The sequence below is a fragment of the Micrasema longulum genome, unplaced genomic scaffold, assembly GCF_059751315.1.
Source record: "Micrasema longulum isolate JH-2025_06_02 unplaced genomic scaffold, ASM5975131v1 h1tg000248l, whole genome shotgun sequence".
Classification (NCBI taxonomy): Eukaryota; Metazoa; Arthropoda; class Insecta; order Trichoptera; family Brachycentridae; genus Micrasema; species Micrasema longulum.
The window spans coordinates 1,178,193-1,201,763 of NW_028277453.1; the positions used below are offsets into that span (position 1 = coordinate 1,178,193).

General features: G+C 31.2%; 2 protein-coding genes across 3 annotated transcripts; one reads left to right on the top strand and one right to left on the bottom strand.

Moving 5' to 3' along the window:
* Window positions 1-1,703: 1,703 nt before the first annotated feature.
* Dis3 (exosome complex exonuclease RRP44-like protein Dis3) lies at window positions 1,704-23,381 on the bottom strand. Its single transcript, XM_088223697.1, has 13 exons — window positions 23,249-23,381; window positions 22,027-22,355; window positions 15,267-15,475; window positions 14,118-14,347; window positions 11,517-11,799; window positions 10,083-10,369; window positions 7,037-7,274; window positions 6,170-6,465; window positions 4,747-4,953; window positions 3,551-3,771; window positions 3,255-3,423; window positions 2,269-2,436; window positions 1,704-2,061 (listed from the first exon to the last, which is right to left on the bottom strand). The coding sequence occupies exons 1-13, from the start codon at window positions 23,300-23,302 to the stop codon at window positions 1,798-1,800; spliced, it is 2,955 nt and encodes a 984-aa protein (XP_088079823.1). The 5' UTR covers window positions 23,303-23,381; the 3' UTR covers window positions 1,704-1,797.
* Window positions 7,621-10,049, top strand: LOC148283330 (uncharacterized). Of its 2 annotated transcripts, none has more exons than XM_088223699.1 (7): window positions 7,621-7,917; window positions 8,002-8,172; window positions 8,670-8,789; window positions 8,910-9,073; window positions 9,226-9,344; window positions 9,759-9,873; window positions 9,953-10,049. In XM_088223699.1, exons 1-7 carry the CDS (start codon window positions 7,727-7,729, stop codon window positions 10,000-10,002), a joined length of 930 nt encoding a protein of 309 aa, XP_088079825.1. In that variant the 5' UTR covers window positions 7,621-7,726; the 3' UTR covers window positions 10,003-10,049. The 2 variants fall into 2 exon arrangements, with proteins under 2 accessions (XP_088079825.1, XP_088079826.1); XM_088223700.1 differs by having other exon boundaries at window positions 8,008-8,172.
* Window positions 23,382-23,571: the final 190 nt, after the last annotated feature.

Below are 23,571 nucleotides of genomic sequence, written 5' to 3' on the forward strand. Positions count from 1 at the left end.
CCACTTAAAGTGTTCGGCATTTGGTGTCCCGCTATCATTGATACCTTTTATTGCCTTTACTATATCTGTCATGTATAATGTTACCTCTCTTGACAAGTCCTTACGACTTGTATGAATACTAATGGGAAATAGATTTTAACAATACAGTATATATATACTATTTAAATTATATATATATATATATCTATATAAATTATCCAACTATTTCTATATAAATTATCCAACAACAGCCATTTTTGTAAAAATCACCTCAAGGCACAATCTTTTATCAAGTTAACTATTCGAATATCGTCGGACGACGAGGAATCTTCATTATCATTTGTCACCAATGCCTCCCCAACCTGATTTAAATCAGTATGTCTGGCTTCAGAGTGTTGGTTAAAATATTAAAAAGGAATACCAGTTCCGCAGCCTTTTCATTACACTGTCAATTTCTAAGTTTGGACTGAACCAAACCAAAGAATGAAAAGTATCTCTCTAGAGCTGCCGTTGCTGCATATTATTCTCCTTACTCTGGATGAATTCCCATTCCAGTCCACAAAAGGCAACAAATGCAACTTTATGGTGCCAGGGTATCTCAATAATGTTTAACACGGAGAAACGAGGGAATGGATTGTCAAAACAAGGACACCTACTAAATTATAAATATCATTGATATATTAGCAATAAATATCATGATGTATATTGTGATATGTATCAGTGATATATATATCATCAACCACAATCTATCACCGTGTTACTCAAATTTGACCCACTGTGGGAGAGAGATTAAAACGTTTTAGTAAAATTATGTTTTTTTTTAAACATTTAGGTAAATCTTACTTAAAAATGTTTTGTTTTTCTAATAAACATATTTACCACCAAATGATCTAACTGGATGACTTAGGCGGTGATATTACATAACATACGTGATGATGGATTGCCGTCTACGATATGCCCTTCGAACCCTGCCTACAATAGTTTACACAGCTCCCATCGAAATTTAGCATTGCTTACATTTATTTCGTTTTCTAGTAAATTTACAAATCTATTTGTATTTTACTATTTCATATTTAAACATAAAATTAATTGACATTAATATCTGCTTTTTACTTGCGACACTGCTCTTTAGGACTAGTGATGTAATATGAAACCTGTGATGTGCATGTCATACCTTTTTTTTTAAATGTCTTGTTTCGTTTTCTAGTCATAACTAATTTATACTTACAAATCAAAAGTTTTATGAAATTTCCAAGTCATATGAAATAACTAAGAGTAATAAAATATTGCTTTGAAAAGATAATACAATCAAATCATTAACCGTTTTTGATTTATCATAATATAATTTTTTTTTTATTCTTTCCAAGTTATTGTTTCACCTAAGTACATTGAAATATTATAAGTATAAAAGCGGGATTTTTCTAATATACGCTTTAAAATCTATAATGTATGATAGATAAACAATATTAAATAAGGACAGAGGACCGGTTCCAACTGACCATTATTAAAATCTCATTTGTAAATATTTTCATTTATGTTATCAATCTGGGATACTATAGAAACTACATAATTATTCAAAGAATTGTAGAAAATAATTAAGTTAAAAAATATTTGTTTCTTTAAGTCGATTTTTGAAAAAGAAAAAACTTTCATTTGTTTTGTTATTAAATACGAGGTTATAGAAAATATCATAGTGACAAAAAACAGTAATAAAATAAAAAGAGTTTTAATTGTAAAAAATATTTACTGAATAGAAAATACATTTTAAGTCATTTATGTACATAAATAAGTACTTAAAATATATTATAATAAACGTTTTTATAACTTTTTCCGTTTCTTTTTACTTTTGGTGGATGATTCACTCTCGGATACTTTCGGTTTGTCGTCTTTTCTCTTGGGTGACTTGGTGCTTTCTAAACATTCTACATCTTCAGATTGCGGCACGCTGAATCCTTCTATATACGGTGTGACAAGTTCAAAAACTAGTTTTTCATGCTGAACATTTCTGGAGTCTAAACTGAGTTGAACTGTTACCGGGTCAAAGGAGTGGAAAACAATGTTGCCACACTTCTGGGTATGTTCCTGAAGAGTGTAAAATCAAAGAATATTGTAGTGTGCTAAATCAAAATAATTGTAAAACTTGTCATTAAATGTTAACACATATTTTGTTTATACAGTAAATTTAATCAAATTTGTATCTTCAAAATAAACATTTTATTTCTGAAGATGTGCCAAAGATGTGTTTTATTTAACTCCGTATGGAGTCTAAAAATTACATTAAAAAGTTACCTCTTCGTTGTACGTAAATGTGGGAGCTTTCGGATTTTCTTTTAATTTCTTGCTAGTCAGGTACAAAATCCCCTCTAGGCCGAATTTGGGAATAAGAATTTGTAGGGCATTTTTCCTGACAAATAAAATATATCCCTCTTCACGTTGAACTTTCCCTCGGAAGAAGAGCTGGAAATGACATAAAAAATTTAAAAAAACATTAGCTAAATAAAGTCCTTTGATGAATTCTCAGAACTTAAAAGCGCTTTGTGACATTTTGACAATAAGTGGATGTCAAATGGCTGTTGCAGTTATTTGTTTAGGTTTTTTAAATATAAATTACTAACTACATAAAATTATATTAAAAATGCCATCTATTGCACACGGTAAAAATAAGAGCATTTAATTGTGCAGCCAAGTTTCTCGAAATAATAATAATGGTTTTAATAAAAATGAACTGCTTTGCAACATCACGGGTTTATGTATGTGACCACGAGTTTGCAATAGACACTAAAATTATAGCATTGTTGTGGCAACCATGAGCAATCATGATTGCAACCGGTAATTGATTTACAATTTCCGGGGTAGCCATGTTTTCGAAGTTTAGTGTGTCTTGACGTTTAGCAGGTACAAATTATAATTGTGTGTGGTTTAAAATTTAAATGTTAGAAATATAAAAAAAGTGTCTTTCCGACAATCCAACCAGGTCATGTCAAATAATGTGGTAAAATGCCTGCAAGTCAGCGGTTCGTACAGTAAACATCAGTTAATCCCATGTTTTCTTTGCTTCTTGTCAGTTATGTTTCACTGTTCGGATGTTCATGAAAACGGCGAAATAAGATTTAAAAAAATTATTATTATCTTTATTGCTTTGCTTCTTTAGTAGGGAGGATTCATTTTCGGTACTGAATTTGATGGAATGCAAGATAGGCAAATTTGGAAATTTAAATATACCAATCAATGTGGCTTATCCCTTGAATTTTGATGATAAATAATAAAGTACTTACATGTGTGTTTAGAGCAACGGAAGCTCTACCAGCGTACTGGGCCATTCTGTTGCGGTAATTCAGATTCTCACACAACTTAGATGTAATTTTTTTATCCAACAATTCAGGGTATGTGGTGTCAGCTCCAATGCAAGCTGCTAATAATCTATGGACTATTATATCGGCATATCTGTAAATAACCGAAAATAAACCCATTAAAAATTAATTATTTACACACAGTAATTTGTAATTTTAAAATACTTTTAGCGCAGCAAAATCACAAGAAGAAATAATGGATGGGTTAGTCTCTTGCTTACCTTCTGATCGGAGAAGTGAAATGTGTATATATGGGACAAGCGAGACCGTAGTGGAAAAATTCAGCTTTGCCAACTGAACCACTGGCAAAATAAACAGCCTGCATCATGCACCGAGTTGCTAGAATCCTCAACATTGTGTTGAAGAATGGATTATCATGAATCACCGCTTCATTCAATGAATTTGCTAGCTGACCTCCGGTCGATGTTTGAATTTCAAATCCCTAAAAAGAAAGGGAAATGAGCTATTAGTATTTTAAAGGTATAAATAAAATCTATTTGTTAAATGAATTACTTTTTTTACTGTCACAACCGGCTAGTTTCGGCAACTCACGTTGCCCTCTTCAGGGTTATATAACTAAATATACACACGTAAAAGAAACAGTGAACAAAGGGTGTCGATAAGAATAGAGGAGGGGGTAATTGTGTTTATGGTGGGGTATAATATTTTCCCTTTAAAGTCTAACCTAACCATAAACACAATTACCCCCTCATCTATCCTTGACGACACCCACTGTTCACTATTTCTTTTAGGTATGTATATTTAGTTATTATATAACCCTGAAGAGGGCAACACGAGTTGCTGAAACTAGTCGGTTGTGACAATAAAAAAAGTAGTTCATAAAACAAAGTAATTTTATTCATACCTTTAAAACATAACAATGAATTACAAAGTTAGTGCTACAAACATCCGAAATATGAGTTAAAGATATACTTAAACTAACAATATTTTGAGTCTATCCAAATTCCTGTAGACAAGAGCTGGATTCAACCCCCCGCGAGTCATTAATATTAACATATTACAACAGAGATGAAGAACATTTTAGAGAAGGGAATATAGAATGTCCCTATGTTGGCAGAATGGTGAATGTTATACAGAGTGTAAAGTGATAACTTAAACCAATCAATGAAATGTTCCAACATTCATATTCCCTTCTAATGATATAATGTTCTTCATCTCTGTTGCAAAAAGCATTTTTTTTCCGTTCACTCCTTTTAATTCACAGGACTTATTACTTTACACAAAGTTGAAAAGTATTTTATAAACTTGCTAATGTGAATCAATTCACAAAAATTCAATGTAAACTGAGATTAAAACTAAACTATAAACTACTTTTTTTGTTAGAAAATTGCTTGCGATTTTTGACACATTCTATGCGAAATGCGGGATTAAATGGTTTGTCTTTTCATGAACCTACCCTATTTAGTCCAGCCTTAATGAGTGGGTCAAAGTTAGCCTGCGGTGGTTCAGGGTGGCGACGTAGCATAGCGCACTCGGGGAACTCTACTTCAATCTTCTGAGCGACTGAAATATTTGCTAACAACATGAACTCTTCAACCATGGAGTTGGTTTCCCGCATTTTCTTAGCCTCCACGTCAATAGGATCATGAGTCTCAGAGTCCACCTAGAAACGGAAAGTTAAAAAAAGGTAATTCTAAATATAAATTCTATCGGAGCATTAAAATAAAAATGGTAAACTGGGTTAATGGTCTCATGATAGCGGTGGCGAGTAGTGTTTTTTTTTTTAATAGGTAATCTACAAAAAATGTTCATAAATTTGTGTACCTACATATAGGTACACATAAGTAATAATACATAAATGGCGTTTTTTCTGTCGATCTGTGAACATTATGTTGACAACAGAAGATTATTTTTATTAATTTTATTTTTTAATATTTTTATTTATTAATTTTATTATTTTGCACCGCAACATGCCAAGAGGTCCAATTATAGAGGTGAATTTATAGTACAGAACACTAAGGCTTGAGAAAAATCATATTTTGATTTTGATGTTCTCAACAGGAATCGAACCTGGAACCTGCAGTGTATGACTCAAGCAAGTTAACCACTTCACCACAGAGGCCGACAATTATTATTATTATCAATTATTATTTCTATCAAATCAACTCAAACAGCAATTATTATTAACTTCGCAATCTAAGTAGCTACATTCTACACTATTTTTAATACAACACTTGGACAAAAGTTTATTAAAAATACCACAATGACATTCAGTAGATATTATTTTCAATTTGATTAAAATGTTAACACGAAGCTCTGTGCCGAATCCTAGAAATGAACAATGTCAAAAAGAGCCATGTCGCAGTTGAGTGCCACATCTCAACTGTATAATATTAAAGGAAAATAGGCCTTAGGAAATCATGTCCGGAATACTATTTTTCAAATAGACGATCTTCAAAGATCATTCAAAGATATCTGTAATCTGCTTAAGGAGGAAATAACAGACACTGTTTTACGAATTTAAATACAGAGTACATATTTCTATGAAGAAATAAGCTGAAGTAATCTGCTAGTTTCGTTATTCAGTGAGAACAGGCCGGGTGCTGGGCGCGCTGATTATAATTTACTTTTGGAGGAATATATAAACTGTGGCAGTAATTTATAATAAATAACAATTATTATCGATAGTCAAATATAATAGTAAGCTGCACATAATCACTTATATGGATGATTCGTCCCTGTGTGGGTGAGGTGAGCTCATGAAGAGGTCCGAAGTCGATTTTAATTGATTCTTATTTTTCAAACAGTAATTTATGACTATTTAAAAAAAGCTCCAAAATGGAGATATTTTGCAAATCATAAAAACTAAATTAGATTACCTGGAATCTGATTTCCATTGAAGCCAAGACGAGGGCTCCATTTTCGATTCTTTTCTTCTTCAAGATCTTGGCAAACTTATTAAGCATTCTGAGTGACTTGGAAAGTGCATCATTCTGAGATTTGTCGTCGATTTTCAGCTGTGCTTCTTCATACGTCATCGCCTGGCGAGACCTAATGATGCTTTTGTGGAATTTTGTACGAATTACATTTGCCTCACTGTCCATTTCCCAGATGCACGAAAATGCAAAGCGTTCTTCTCCACCACGAAGAGAACACAAATTAGAGCTCAGCAAATCTGAATTTAAAAAAGATTTTCCAAGTTAATAATCATAAACAGTTTCATTTATTGAAATTTGTACTAATTACAAACATGTAAACAAAAAAATATTTGTAGCAACAAATTTATAAGTTTTACATTTTTATTATCTGGACGTGGATTCGATACGAAGAATGATAACGTCTCAAGTGTGACATCATTATTTATAGGCAGGAATAGGAAAAAAATGACACTAGAATATTTTCAATGTTTTTTTTGTACATTTCACCACATAATCGAATGCTAGTATTGTTTCAGAAAAACATTTTTGCATTTTATCACAGGAAGCGCTCAAGTTCCTTATTGCGTCATGGTAGACCATCAGAAAGTTATTTTTGATCTCCAAGAACAAGTCATTAATTAGTAGGGTCCTTAGAGATGTGACGAGTATAAATATAAACATTTGGCTACAGAATATAACTTAATATAACTTGCAGCTACTGATAACATCTGAATAAGAAAGCTGCGATAAAGTCAAACACTAAACATAAGCAATAAAGTCCCATAAACTATAAATACAACAATGTTATCAAATAATCTTTCAAAATACCTGGAACCATGTCGATCCTTTTATCTACAAGGTACACTGTAGTTGCTCTAAGGGCCGCCTCTTTATCCATTGCATTTCCGGGCCGAATAAAGTGCGACACATCTGCAATGTGGACACCCACTTCGTAATTTTTGTTGGGCAGTGCACGGCAATGTAACGCATCATCAATGTCCGTGCATCCCGGGGGATCAACTGAACACACATCAATGTGACGCAGGTCTACACGCTTTGCAACATCCTGAAAAAAATTATGAAGATTATTCACGTTGTTGGGATTTTAAAACCAAAATTTGATTATACGTACAAATCAACCCTGAGTAACGCAGATAGCTCTAGATAAGAAGCAAGAAAATATCCATCATTTTGGTGCACAATAATGTACCTTCTAGAGTTTTGCAAAGGAATACAGCAAGTATCATATACTGAAATTAATATTCTAGTAAACAAAAAGATGACTATTTTTAGAAAACTATTGAAACATTTTCTAAAAAAATATGTATTGAAAACAAATAAAATTACTGGTAAGTAGGTACTATTTAAAATAATTTGAAAAGATTCTTTTTTCAAAGTCACTAATAAAACATTAATGTGACATAAAAAAATATTTAGTCAAATAAGATTTCAAAAAATTAACTTAGCATGATTTGATAAATTTGCAATTTTTAAAATAATAAATTAAAACTAAAAAAAATGGAAAATAATTCAAAGAATTATCTGAGTTCATCTAGTAGCAAGCCAATGAAGACATTAGGACATCTCGTTAACAAATTATTCAAACACACAAAGAAACAATCTTCCACCACTAGTGTTCTCAGTCATGAAGTAAATAATTTGATTCATGTTCCAATATCAGAACCATTGGCTGAAGACCAATTATTAGTGTAAGAAACTATTAACTGTGTTTATAGTGAATACTTCATTATTTTGATAGCTTGTAGTATTATTTATAAAATAATGTCTTTTAGAAACAGTCCGCCAATTTCACAAGGGTGTAGCAATAGTAAAAATGAGGATAAATCAAGTGAAACTAATACAAAGGACAATGAAAATTGGGTGGTCGCTGAAAAGTATCAAATAAAAAATGTTTTAGAAGAAACTGAAGAATTTACGTTCGATATAATGTTGACAGAAAAGAGGTATGTGTAAATATAATTTGTACACAAAATCACCATATTTTTTAAGTTTTTACTAAGAAAAACACAACCTTTCACACACGCAGACCTAAAGTGTACAATGAAAGCACCCACCCCTTTCCCGAAACTGTTTATAAAGACTTGTGTCTTTCTTCAGTTTTGCGTATTCACTATTAATTTTTAAAAACTAATTATCCGAAAATGTTATATTTCTTTATAATCAAACTGCAAAAATAGTAAAACATAGAAACTTTAAAAGTTTTCATTGTATCCCTCACTGCAGTATTGTCGATTTGTGATCAATCAATCAAGAGAAGGAAATAAAAAGTAGTACATGTGAGTGAAATTCGATGATGATCAGTAATTAACAGTGTAGTAATTAACTTATTAAGATACTCAATAGTAATTTTCAAAATTTATGCAAAAATTTTAAATAGATAAAAATGTCCAGAAATAATTGATGTCGACAAAGAAAAATAATGCATATTTTTGTTTTAAAGAGATATTAGACAGCAATTTACAGTTGAACAACTTCCGAAGTTTTGTGAAAAACTCCACGATCTTATAGAAATAGTAAGAAAGATCCAGGCTGACTCTACATCATTTACAGAATATCCAAGGTACATCAACTTTAATTTGAAATATGCATATTCTTATACTGTATAATAATATCTAAAACAAATGATAATAATGGACTCTAAATGATCATTTGACTAAATATTATATTTTGTGGCAAACAGACAGCTTCAAATGGACTTACAAAAAGAAGCAAAAGAGTTGGATTTGCTATATTTGGAAATTAGATGCATCCAAACCACAATCGATATGGTGAGAAATCAGAGGGAAATTATAAAGAATGGAAAGAATGAAGCTATAGAACAACTTAAGAAATTGGAAGCTGAAGGTATAAAACATGTTTTAATCAACTCATCCTTTTCTGATGGTGTATTGCGTTTGGAATATGGGGCACTGTAATTGGAACAAAAACAGCATCAAACATATATATGTATGTTGTAGAGCCATAATATTTGGTGGAATAATGTTTGATTATTGCAGAAATAAGAGAGATAGAGAGGTCTATAAATATTAGAGACATTCCACTGTTTAAGTCATGGGAGAAAACTAAACGATGCAGGACACCAGAATCATATGAGAGGCTCTTAAATGACGTTCGAGTAAGACAACTGATTTTGTTCATAAATAACTACATATTTTGATAAATTGATAAAAGCTAAAAAACAATTAGGTAAATAACGAGTTTTAAATATTGATGAATAAGTGAGATCCTATATTTTTCTTACGTATATCTGAGAGAATTTCACATATTCTATTACTTAGATAATTATTACATTTACAGAAAAGGTGAGCACTGGGTTTCCCTTATGGTATCATCTTCTAATACGTAATGACACTTATTTAAATCAATATAATAATACCCTTTTATCTCATAATTATAGATATTTAATGGGATATTGAAAATGTAATTATTTAACTGTCGCCTAAAAAAACATAACTTGAGTAGTTTCATTCACCTTTTTATTTTCATCTAATAACTCCAGTACTAACATGAACATATACACATATTACAGCGTAATCAGGAAGCACTAAAAAATCTGGAGATACTCGTCCAAAGAAGAAAAACAAAATTGAGTTTTGTTAATCAACCACGACGCGAATCAAACCTCGTAAATGCAATAGTAAACGGTAAGATTTTCGACTTACTAAATTTATAAAGGAATCATACCAACTAATGTAAAGGTTTTGAAAGAAAAGATTATTTCAGCTTTGCCTCAAAATTCGATCGATGATACAAATAATGAAGAACTAAAATAAAACAAATAATTTAAAATAACTTAATAAACAAAATGCATTGACTAAAACTGTTTTTTTTATTGATTATAAATAAAACTTACTTCGTCTGTGATGATCCATGGAAGTTTGGGTAGGAAACTCAAGACAGCTTCACTGAATTTACTATGAGGAACATCATGCTCCAAAAGAAGGACTTCGTTTTCAGTTTCCTTGTCACCGATCTTCCCAAGAGCGCGAACAAAGTGGCCGAGTGGGTATCGGGAGCTTCGTGGCCACGAGTCTATCGCCACAATGATCCTTTGCGAGCTCAAAATCTCCGACTGCCTGGTCTCTATCCGGACCTTGGGTATTTTTCTCTCAGCGGGAACAAAGAGATGGCGAGTATTACCTACAGCAAAATATATATAATACATATTACATGATAAAAAAACATTTAAAAATTTCATACGTAAATACAATAAAATTATATAAATACAAAAGTATAAAGTACAGTCGAACTTGGTTATAATGATCCCGAAAATAGCGAGATCTCAGATGTAGCGAGGAAACATTCATCAACATTTTAGTTTATGGTTTTCGCCATACATTTATTTACTTTTATAACGAGCTACTTCTCGGACATACCGATCAAAAATGCGGGCGGCTAACTTAGAACCGATGCCGCTGGGCATCGGGATCGAATGACGTTTATGACACTATGTAAGTGTCAAGTACCTTATTGGTGTTTTTGCTGGCAACATAAAAAAAATGTTTTAAATGGCGTGCATGGTTGAAATTGTGTGCAAAAAAGTACCGGCTCGGTACCCTATTATAATTAACAACTTTTTTGTAACTTATGAATGACATCCTTATTGAGGGTTTTTACAACGTCAGTGCATAAAAAAACAATACGAGTGGGTGATGTCAGATCAGTTTAAAACTAACCCTTGAATTATACTAACTACTAACAAGAGGAAGTGTCTCAATTCCTGAAAAAGTGGCAATTATTTGTGATATAGAATGTGGCGCGAAAAATCTTGAGGTGTGTAGAAAATCTTCTTATCCACAGTGTAAATATTGAGGAAAAATAAGAATGTTTATTTATCTGCATTTTAAATTTAAAAAATTGTATGATGTCAACAATATTACAATTTTCCTTTATAGTTTTATTTTTTTTAATTATCTGTATGAACTATATGTATATTTATTTGTTTAGTTAGTGACAATATGCAATGGGGATTAGATAGAATAACAATCAAGAAAAAAAAGGTATAGGTAATAAATAATTAAATTCCAAAGAATACAATGCAAAAGAGATAATTAGAAATAATTTTTAAAATATAAATTATACAAATTTAGATTTACACATAATCAAATATACAAAATAATGGTAAAAAACAATATGTCCATTCTGTTTCTCACAGAAGCAGTGAAATTAAAGCATTTTTCCGTCCATTAGAGAATGAAGGCAATTTTGAAAGCCATCTACTACGCGCTTGTAATGTGTCTATTTAATAATATGTCATTGCTTTATATTAAAATATTTCTAAAATTACCTTTTATAATGCTGGGTTGCAGAATACCACAATATTGTCTCCACTTCCTTCTTATGATTCCCACAACTTTTCCAGTTGGTTGCTTTTCCACGACTTTCTTTTTGCTCTTTTTTTCATCCGATAGAATAAGCTTCTCGTCTTCGAGCAAATCTCCAGGGTCTTCTTCCACATCTTCTAAAACTATCTCGCTCGGACTTGTCCATTGGTCTTCTGGCAGTAACTCGAGAGCTACGATATCTCCGTCGACAGCACGATTCAATCCCACTCTGCCTTGAACAAGAATCTAAAAACAAAGTTAACTATTAAGACCAATTATGTAAATAAGATGTTTTTAAATAATAACATTTTATAATCACATAGAAATGATCTAGAAATATTAGTTTACAAACATTATAAAAGGAAAATGTACGAACTACAGAAATATTTTTTTTTTAAATAAAATAATACATTAATACAAATTTAAAAAGGAATTTGTATGTACTAATTATTTTTTAAAAATTGGTTTTTTAAATATTTGTTTAACCTTTATAAGTACAGTGGTGCCTCACACAACGAACTCAATTCGTTCCAGGAGCAAGTTCGTTATGCGAAAAGTTCGTTATGTGAAACGCGTTTTCCCATAACAATACATGTTAAAAAAAATCATTCGTTCTGTAGCATAAAATATGGTAAGATGACATAAAAAAAAGATAATTTTTTTGTTATTATTTTTATTTAGATACATCTAAAAACATAATGAAAAAAACACACATTTTTTAATTTTAAGAAATAATCGAATCTTGCACATCTTCATCCATTTTCCGCTTTTTGGCCGATGGTGCAGTGAAAAACCTGTCCAAAGTCGTTTGTTTCTCTCTTTTCTTCAACATCTGCCGGAAATAACGGACAAGAGTATCGGAGTACAGGTCGTTGATCCTGTTTGCTTCAGCGGAATCCGGATAGTGGGCATTGGTAAACTCCTGAACTGCTTTCCATTTGACCAGGATGTTCTTGATGTCAGCAGTTGGAATTGGTTGATTGTTTGATTGTTGCTCCTCGTTATCAGATGACGCTTCCCTTTGAGCATTGTCCTGTTGTTGGGCCAGAAGTGTTTGGAGCTCTTCAGTTGTCAGCTCTTCTTTGTGTTCCTCAATAAGCTCCTCTACATCCTCTTCAACGATTGCTGCGACACGTGCGTAAGTTAAGCGTACTGCTCAGTGACTAACGACTGCCTGCGCGGAAGGATGCAATAAATCGGCAGTGATCGTGTGAAGTGGGCGACTTCGCTGTGTGAAGCGAAGTTCGTTGTGTGAAGCGAAGTTCGTTGTATGAATCGTGAAATGAACGAAAAGGAAGTTCGTTGTGTGCAGCGTTCGCTGTGCGAGGCGTTCGTTATGCGAGGCACCACTGTACTTTATTTTTTAAATCAACAAAATATATGAAATATGTTTTTTTTATTATTATTTAGAAGGAAAAACAAATATTAATATTCTTATAATTTGCCCAAATATTTCAATTTTGGTGGCCATTTTCAACAAGATGTAAATAACTCACTTTTAGAAAATGAAAATCAAGTTGGGGTAGAGTGGGGTTTGAACCCCGGACCTCTGATTCGTGAGTCCAAAATACAAGCCACAGAACCACAGACCGAATTTAATGTAATGCTTACAATTATGCTTATTGAATCGAATTTGAAATTTAGTTTAATTTTATCGAAATTATTTTAAACGTGCTTTCAATATCATTTTGAAGGATAAAAAGAAACACATTTCAAAATAGACAAACTATGGAGAAGCCAGCTCAACAAGACCACTACCGTAAGCAGAAAAAATATAAATCTATTCGGGGATACCAGTTATTAAAAAATAAACTTTGTGCTTTCTAATTTCAGTAGGTGTGTGAGTGATAAATCTTAATATTTGTGGAAAGAGCCATCGTTTATGTATAAGAAAAAAAATTCAAATACAATTTTTAAATGACCGTATTTTTTTTTTACATAAATAAAGTTGTACGTTATTTGGCACTGACAAGCACTAACACTATAATATAGGCTATTAAACATTTGAACACACTGTACAAACTACAATAATTTTGACAGCATAATATTGAAGAAACAAAACAAAATAAACAAGTTGATCTAAACCCGGGTTCGAACCTCATACCTCATGTAATAGCAGAAGTAAAAACTATTTTATTTATTAAAATTAAAATAAAACAACTTTGTTTTAAACCACTTATTATTTTTATTTTTTACCAACCGGTTTGGAAGCTACACAAGCTTCTTTCTCAAGGTATAATTTACTGATGAATCTCATCCTATTTTATTTTAACAGTGTCTTCTAAATATTAAATATAAACATATGGAGCTAATAAAAGCCCAGTCTTTTTGTTATGTTGTTCTTGTAAAGGTTGGAGGTGTGGAGGAGGATACGGCTTTATTCATTAGTAAATTATACCTTGATAAAGAAGCTTATGTAGCTTTGAAACCGGCCGGTAAAAATACAAAAATAAGTGGATAGAAACAAATTTGTTTTATTTTAATTTTAATGAAAAATCGCAAAGTTAGTGCTTCAGATATAAATTGTATTTTATTTGTATTTAAATAAATAAATAGACACATACAAACTTCTCAAATCCTTCAACATTGACAGAGCCTTCCAGAAAGTTATCTCTTGAGGCGAGGAAGGACCCCTGCAATAGTTTCCCTCCCTTAATTCCTTCGTGGACTTGGGCGGGAGTCAGGTGAGGAGGGAACAGAGCTTCCTTATTACTATCCTCGAGCACGTAGTCTCGGTGAGATAACTTATCTTCCAAACCGATACACCCTATTAGCGCAACTACATAGTTTCTTACTGAAAACATTCAAACATATGAGTGAGTTTAAATTATCGTTATTGTTTTGTATTTAATACAATGGAACTGAACGAGGAAGTTCGGTGATTTTTTTATTTGTTAATAGAATAATAAACTAAGCCAAATTTTTATTTTTATGAATCGTATTATCTGCGCTATGATTTTTTAAAGTTTTGTATTTCTGAAATTACTCAGCGTGCGACTTCTCAAGTTCTCGTTCGCTTCTTCTCCGTCAGTTCTGATGATTGGTCCGTTGACGGTAAGTAAACCGGAAATATTTAACAACTCTCTTATAATTGGTTGATTCATATGGACTAGTGACGTCATTCAAAGTAGTTCATTTTTATCAAAATATTTTTTCATACATTTTCAAGAAACTTTGCCGTATAATTAAATGTTTTAATATGTTAGAAGACAACCACACATAAAAAAACACATGTTTCAAAATGTTAATAAACTGTTCTTCAAAACAAATACATACTAATTTAAATCATTTAGGGTAAGGAACATATGAGCCATCATGTTGTTTCTTTATTATCATCCATTTTCAGTTGTTTTATTAGACAATATTTGCGTTACAAATCTCTACATTTATTATAAGTTCAAACTACATGAACTGTTATTTATTTCAACTGTTGAAGACAAACTCTTCAAACAGGTATGTTAAAAGCGGTTTCATGATTTAAAGTGTTTTTATCTAATTACATAGGTCTTATACATATTCTAGCTAAAGTATTTAGCCTACAAATACCTATTATTGGCGCAAGTCTTTTTCCAGTGTGAATAAGACCCACGAAATTGGTTAAAAACACAAATTTTAGTCTTATTTGTAGGCTTATAAGACATGCCTCACCCGATGAAACTTTTTTCATCAAGTTTTGTAAATATTTTTATAATGTTCGGTTTTGACAATGATACCTTTGCTTACTATAATGCCTTCCTCTCCTGCCTTTTTAAAGTTTTCATTGTCATCTGTCAGAAGAATGACGCGCAGTTTAGAATCATCCTTGACTTTGGAACTAAGGCTAAGAGAAATGTGTTTGTCATACCAAGCCGTGGCTACTCTAATGGCACGATCATTTCTGTCATTAGCCGACTCTCCTGGCAATTGCTCTACATACGTATCTCTGTAAAATGAAAATATTTCAATATTAATATTTCAATTCAGCACTGATTTGAGCCTAATAATTTTACTTATTAAAATAAAAAATCGGACAATTGTTTCGCTTTGTTAGGGCATTTTCAAACGAATGAGAAGAACGAACAAGGCCCCAATTGTCTGAGTTTTTGTTTTAAGAAATTAAATATTCTTTAATTTCTTAAAACAAAAACTCAATATTATGTAGACTCAAAGCAGTGTTTAATTAAAATATTAAGATAATAGTATGGATAATAATCTACAAAATAAACACCAACTAAATAAATAAAAATATTTTACTACCAATGTACAGTCGCACTTGGTTATTACAAGGAAGACGGGACCGACTGAATTTGCTCGTTATAAGCATTACTCGTTATACCAGAGAAAGATTTTTTAAATCCAATCGCCATTGCATATTGTCACCAAGGGCGGTCGGTCTATGTGTGCACTGGAGCGCTGAACCGGTGAAATAATATGCAATACTTAAAGCACATATCCGCAAACATGACTTCAAAAAATATTAAATACTTATATGCATGGATGAAAATTTAATGTATACAAATATTTAAAAAATTCGGATTAATATGTATATTGACAAAAGTACGAGTATTTTTATCAAAAAACGCGCGAACTGATATGAGTCAATGGTCATACTTTAGGATCCAATTCACCACGGTGCGCTTTAGTGGGCGCACCAAACGGGTCCTATGAAACACATAAAAAGAAAGAGTGAAGTTGCTGGATCGTGAGACAGAGACACTTCCATACGATCTCCTTTGCCCTGATCTCGAGCATTTGAGCGGCGCTCTAACCCTTACGAACATTCCCGAATATTGGCGGAAATGCCCGATAAGTCCGATGATCGTTTATCTTATCTGTTTACGTTTCTGAATTTTGTAGCTTGCGAGTTTGTTTTAAAATAAAGTACTAAGGTTTTATTGTTAATTTGGTTATTTTTTTTTTGTGAAAATGTGTAATACGAGTATTGTCTGAATATTATGATAACAATGAACATTGATTAAACAACAGTTTTTCGAAAACTTTACAGTCTATAATAGTGTTTAACTAACCTATAGAAATAAAATCATTTTATCAAAGACATTCTCTCATATCAGTTACTAACTAAGATATAGTTATTACTGCAATCAATAATTATAATGTAGAATACATTTAAAAAAAACATTTATCATTTGATCAAAAAACTCGCAATCAAAACTCATGGTCCGCCTAAAACAAATTTAGAAATTAAACAACAGTGCAAGTTAAAAAATAAAAGTTGATTTAGTTCTTTTAATTTTGATTTATAAAATAATGCTTTCTGGAGATGTGATAAACTAAATAGTTTTTTTTGTTTTCCGTGTTTAATTTACGACAGTGATTCGGTTTGAACAGTAAACGGTTTTAAAGACTTAACTCAGTTGTCTCAAAAGGTAAAAACACATCGATCTTCTTTACGTTTATTTACGTACAAGCAAAAAATCGCCAATTATTTCCTTAGGCTTATTTTGTTCATTGCTACGCGCATCAAATCAATTTAATCTTTCGGAATGCTGTGTCTGAAAATAATGAGCTTCAACGATTTTTCGCTAATCTACAAGCATTTCCTAATTTCTTTTTCATATCGCCTAAACGTCAGTGGCGAGCGGTGAGTTTTTAAATTGGTAAGCCATGAAAATTCTGATAAAATGTCCATAGCGGTAGTATGGCATATAAAAAACCAGTCTATTTTATATTTAATAAATAATTCCTAACAAATGGCTCCAGCGGCTAATAGTTTCAGTAAAAATATTTTTAATGTAGCACAAACATTTCATTTAAAAAATACAATTTTAAAAAACATAATTGCAAAAAAAAAATTGGAACCACTGTGGACTCGAACTCCCCGCCTTCATCGTTAGAAAGTAACGACCCAACCGCGCAGCTATTTCGCGTTTTGGGCAAACTGTCGAAAAAGTCATTAATAAACTGGATAATTCATTAGTGCACCAGTGCATCTTCGGTTGAATCAGACTATTATAACTTGTCTTGAAATAAAACACTATTTCTTAATAAATGATAATAATTAAATAATTTTAAAGTATTCCTTACCGAGTACGATAGTTCACCAAACAAAACATAAATTACGTTTTAAGAATCATTGTTTCATCGACTTTTATATCACATTATTATTCACAAAACGACATAAGTTATACATATTATAATTCTTCATATATATTTATTCTTAACACTATACACTAGTAACGTTTTTATAATGACTCTAACTAAATTTTAAAAGTTTAAATGGATACTGAAGAATAACCTACAATATTCAACTGCCATTGTATGCACAAAAACGAATTACAATCAAAAAACAATTAGCGAATCTTTGTTTTTTTTAAAACCCACTAAAGGATTTATACTATATTATGGATTAAAATATCTATTCGTTTCGATTAAAATATCAATATACTAATTTATTTTAAAGCAAATTTACTTTCAAACCACCGAAACATAAGTATGATCAATTACTGTCAATTACTTACTTATTATTGTAACTTTCGTGCTAAGACAAACAAAATATATTCGTTATCTCTTTCTCACACATAACGAGTGCGTATATTGTCACCTCCCTTAGATTGTCGAAAGTCAAATTGATGTATTTTAAAGAATACTAGCCCTTATGAAAAAGTATTAAAAGGCTAAATTGCATTAATGAAAGCTGCAAGATTTTACTGTAATCGCAAGTGTAATTTTTCGTACGAGATTCTAAAGTTTTAGGTTAAAGACGTATTTGAATTAGTGATTTTAAAGTGAGCAGAGTAATCTCGTGTAATCCAGTAGTAATAATTTTGGCCAATAGAGGCGCAACTGGTCGCTGTGTGGAATAAAGGAATATATAAATTTACTTACCCAAGAAAAGTAATATATTTTTTCCTAATAATACTACAGTATTATAAAACATTACTTATGATGTCAAAAAAATATGGTAAGCTGCATGTAATCGATTATAAGGAGCATTCGCCCCTGCTAAACGTACCGAAATTCTCAGTCAAATAGTCAACAAAAAAATGCCCTCAGCGCCACAAACTTGATGGAATTTTATTTCAAGAACAGTCAAAACCATCCATACGTTCACCGATTCATTAATTGAGTGTATGGATCATATTTTAAAATCAAATAAGAATGATATCTCTACAATAAATCAAGCCAATATGTTATTACGCTACTTAAAAGACGAGACATTTTTATACTGGTTGATTTTTTTCCAGAAAATTTTACCACAATGTTACATTTTATTTCAACAACTTCAAAAACGAAACATAGACCCTTTGTCAATTAAGAAATACATATCTGATTTTGAAATGTATATACAAACTTTACGCGAATTTTCAGATGAATTTGATGAGCCTCCGAGTAAAAGAATTAAAACCACTAAGTCCACATTTTGCAAAGAAGTATGTGTTATTATTTTAGTTCAAATAAAACACAGATTTGACTTGTTTAACCATGTAATTACTGCACAATTGTTCTCCTGCGAAAACTTTGAAAAATATCATTACGATTTTCCTAAAAATATTTTTAAAACTTCCGTTTAGACGTACGATGTTTTGGATAAATTTAAATAAAAAAATGAACTCATTACAATTTACAATCGAGACGATTTTGGAGAGGCTGACGGTGCTATTTCAATTTTGCAGTTGTTTCTAAATAATGGTCTAGCCGAGTCTTTTTCCGAATGTGTAAAATTATTAAAATTATTTTGTACAATCCCCATGACTTTTGTTACAATCGAACATTGTTTTTCCACATTAAAAAGAGTTCAAACATTTTGAAGAAACAAAATGTCACAGGACCGTCTTAACGCATTGTCAGTGCTAAAATATCGAAAGAAAATGAATTCAGACCATACTGGATTTTAATTCTCGTGTAATTGAAGTATTCGGAAATAAAAATAACGACAAATTGAGCTTTTCTGCAAAAAATAAGTAAGTTTAATTTGTATGGATATTTTTCCTATTGAAACAATTTATGCATTAGATAATAAGAAAATTGATGTGGAATGTTGAAAAATGATATTTGAAATAGCCTAGGTTAAAAATCATCCTTATAAGGCACTTAGGGAAAAAGCATAAGTTACTTATTTATTTATTTATTAACGGACATTGTCCATGTATACAATTTATAAGGTTTAAATATTACAATAAAAGAGTAGTTTAAAACATTTAAAGAAAAAAGAAAGAAGCATTGACAAACATAAGGGACATCGAGACAAGATCTGGACTATTTATTTAGTGCTCGTTTAAATCGTTGTAAACTTAAACCAAAAAAGTCCAGATCCTGTCTTGAGTTAACAATACGACAAAGGCGGGTCATTGGAGAATTTAGGCCATAGTTTGTTCTATGCTGATCGATGAACAGTACTTCATTGTTTCTCAATCTACGAGTCGGAATATTGAATTTTACTTGTCCCAGTAATGATGGAACATCGATTATACCATTTAGTATGCCGAACATATATATGGAGTCAATATTAGTTCTACGTTTTTGTAGACTAGAAATATTTAACATTGACTCTATTTCAGCATAAGAATAATTATCTCTCTCTAGTCCAAGCATCCACGCTATTATTCGAAGCAAGCGATGTTGGACTGATTCAATGTGATTTATGCGATTGACATAGAATGGAGACCAGACCACTGAGGCATATTCAAGAAGAGGGCGAACAGTTGAGCAATAAAGAGTTTTGATTGTACGGACATTAGTAAAATCAGAGGATATTCTGTTAATGAAGCCAAGTAATTTCAGTGATTTATTTACTGTATTATCTATATGCTCGTTGTATGTCAGTTTATAGTCCAAAACAACTCCTAAATCTCTGATGGACTTGACTACATCAATTTTGGAGTTTTCTAATAGGTACTCGAAGGAAATTGGTTGTTTTGTTCTATGAAATGACATTATTTTGCATTTTTTAATATTTAGTTCTAATTTATTGACTTTACACCATCGGTTAAAAGAATTAATGTCTGATTGAAGAAGAAAGCAGTCTTGTAAAGTTTGAATTATTTTGAGAATTTTGTTGTCGTCCGCGAAGAGCCAAAAACGAGAGTAAGAGAATGATTTAGCAACATCATTAATAAACAAATTGAAAAGCAGGGGTGCCAAATGAGCACCCTGAGGTACACCCGATGTAACATCAATACTGGTTAATAAATAGTTATTTATCCGAACATTTTGTGTCCTACTAGTTAGATACGATTTAATAAATGATAGTAATGGATCTCTCATTCCCAAGGCATGTAATTTATACATGAGAATTTTATGATCTACTTTGTCAAATGCCTTAGAAAAATCTGTATAAAGAACATCAATCTGCTGACCATTTTCGAGTGCTTTGACAATAACCTGGGTATAATCTACCAGGTTAGAGGTGGTTGATCTGGCAGATCTAAATCCATGCTGTTCATCGATCAGTATATTCTTAAACATGGGCGTGATTTTGCTAGCAATTATAGCTTCAAACATTTTAGGGATACAAGATAATGTTGAAATAGGTCTATAATTGCTAACATTAGATTTATCGCCTGATTTAAAAATAGGCCTTATATAACTTATCTTCCATAAGGATGGAAACTCACCAGATGACAGAGAGAGATTAAACATGAATGAAATTGGTTAAGAGAGAGTGTAGCTACAATTTTTTAATAATAAATCTGGAATACCATCAGGCCCAGTGGTCTTTTTACTAGTTAATTTGTTCATAGAACGGAAAACATCATTATTAGAAATTGTGCAACTGTTTAAATCAATAGTATTTGAATATTGTAAAGGGATAGCATTACACACTGGATTACACACTGTGAACCGTCATATTTTTTAGCCAGTGGCCGTCACTGATTGTCACCATTCAAAATTATAATAAATGCTAACAAACACACCGGTTTCTAAATTTCAAGTTCAGATAAATAAACATTTGTATTTGTTCACAATGTGATAGGGATAGAGAAAACTTTTTACACACTTCAACATATTTTGCGCCACATTCTATTTTACAAATAATTGCCACTTTTTCGCAAATTGAAACACTTCTGTTAGTAGTCATATTTACAGTTCAAGGGTAAGGTTTTAACTTATCTGACATCACGCACTTGTAACATTCATTATGAATTGACCATAGAATATTTTTTAAAACATTGTAAAAACTTCCGAAACAAGGATGTCATTCATAAACAACAAAAGAAGTTGTAAATTGTGATGCATTAGGATTTTATTACTCAGGCTCGTATTTCGAAAATGACCTTTTTAAACAATTGAAGAGTTTTTGCTCAACTGTTGACAATATTTTTGTTGGATATATCAGAGAAGAAGCTCATTATAAAAGTGAATAAATGTATGGAGAAAACCGCAAACAATGTCAACTAATGTTTCTTCATTATATCCGAGATCTCGCTATTTCCGTGATCGTTATAACCAAGTACGACTGTATTATTATTTTTTAAATTATTTAATTTATTATCATATCATATACATAACATTTATACAAAGTTGCAAACTTACTTGTGATGTTCATTAATGAAAGTATAAAACTTTCTTCTCGGATTTTGCATAATATCCTGAAGTCTTTTAAATACAGTAGTACTACGTCTTTTGACCTCACTCAATACTGTACTCAGTATAATAATATTGCTTAGGGCATCTTCCTCAAGGATGTCAATCTGATTTAAAATAATGTTTGTGTCTAGTATTATATAATGAGGAAAGGGAAATTTCGAATTGTTAGATATAGGAGAGCTCTCCAAGACTATCTCATCGTCATTGTGATGACAAATTGCACATTTCTCGGAGCCACACCACAGATCATCGCGCAAGTAATGTTCTCGGACAATCTGAAAGAATCAAGTAAACAAAAATGAAAAAGAATATACTACAGAGACAGAGAGCTTTGTACCAACTTTGATCTTCCATTAGATCGACGCCTTTATTTATTTTTTTCCATTATAAACAATTATTAATAAAAAAATAATGTGACTTCACTGGGGTTACCTGTGCCGAGGACACTTAACAATGTACTTTTAAAAATATTTTTACATGTGAGAATATACAAAGAAGACTAAATACAAAGATAATAAACAAAATGTTCAGACAGTTTTAAACACTACATATTTATGTTTATATTTAATTTTTGTACACCTGTCCTATACTATTTATTTCTTCTTTGATGTTTCAAAAAACCCTTTTAAAAAAATGTGATACAATAATAATCAAAGCAGTGAACCAATTACAATGTAACACATCATATGAAATATATAATATTAAAGAATAATTAAATCTAAATTAAATTAAAGTAAAATAAAACAAAACCATATACAAAGTGGAATGTAATGGGTTAGGTTGAGAATAAAATTAAAATAAAGTGGCTTATAGTTACTGTTTTAATTCTACAAGAAAAATGAAAGCGGTAAAATTTTATTTGTTTTTAATACAATGTAAAATAATATTTACAAATATATTTTAACTATTGTTTGAGATACGCTGCATTAAGCGTAAGACAATTAGTAGGTTATATTATATATCTAAAAGATCGGCATGACATTTTTCATAATTAAAGTTTTCATATTTGCTAACGGTAACGATCTCTTTCAACACGAAGCAAATTAGGAAAGCAGCAAATTTTGACGAAAACATGGAACATTTTGTTTTATAAACATGTTTTATAAGATAAACGAGCCTCATTTTTATTTAACCTATTAGTTGATAAATAATATATATAAAACAATACCTTTAAAACGTTTCCCCTTTTGGTTATGGATAAAAATGTTTTGGAAGTTAACATTTTAAAATTTTTAATAGTGAAATGCTATTTCAATATCATTTGTTAGGTGCAAAATAAAATAGTTAACCAACAAACCACAGATTATATAGTACAAGTACAGATGTGACACTTAGAACAAAAGTACTGTTACATCATTTTGACAGATACGCCTTAGCGTCGGTCCGCAGTGGCGCTAATATCGCCAAAAAAACCTTTTAGCGGGAAATTCAAATGTCCAATATTATTTAGAAATAAAAAATACAGGATTTAAAAACAGGAAACGAAATAAA

What these genes read in the sequence shown, in the direction of transcription:
- Dis3 (XM_088223697.1), bottom strand. Translation starts at nt 23,302, where the DNA reads ATGTTAACTTCCAAAACATTTTTATCCATAACCAAAAGGGGAAACGTT. An exon ending in CATGGATCATCACAGACGAA is followed by an intron (nt 7,275 to 10,082) that starts GTAAGTTTTATT and finishes AATTTTTTTCAG; the next exon opens with GATGTTGCAAAGCGTGTAGA. An exon ending in CCGTTGCTCTAAACACACAT is followed by an intron (nt 2,437 to 3,254) that starts GTAAGTACTTTA and finishes TGTCATTTCCAG; the next exon opens with CTCTTCTTCCGAGGGAAAGT.
- LOC148283330 (XM_088223699.1), top strand. Translation starts at nt 7,727, where the DNA reads ATGGAAAATAATTCAAAGAATTATCTGAGTTCATCTAGTAGCAAGCCA. An exon ending in TAAGAAATTGGAAGCTGAAG is followed by an intron (nt 9,074 to 9,225) that starts GTATAAAACATG and finishes TGATTATTGCAG; the next exon opens with AAATAAGAGAGATAGAGAGG. An exon ending in CGTAAATGCAATAGTAAACG is followed by an intron (nt 9,874 to 9,952) that starts GTAAGATTTTCG and finishes AGATTATTTCAG; the next exon opens with CTTTGCCTCAAAATTCGATC.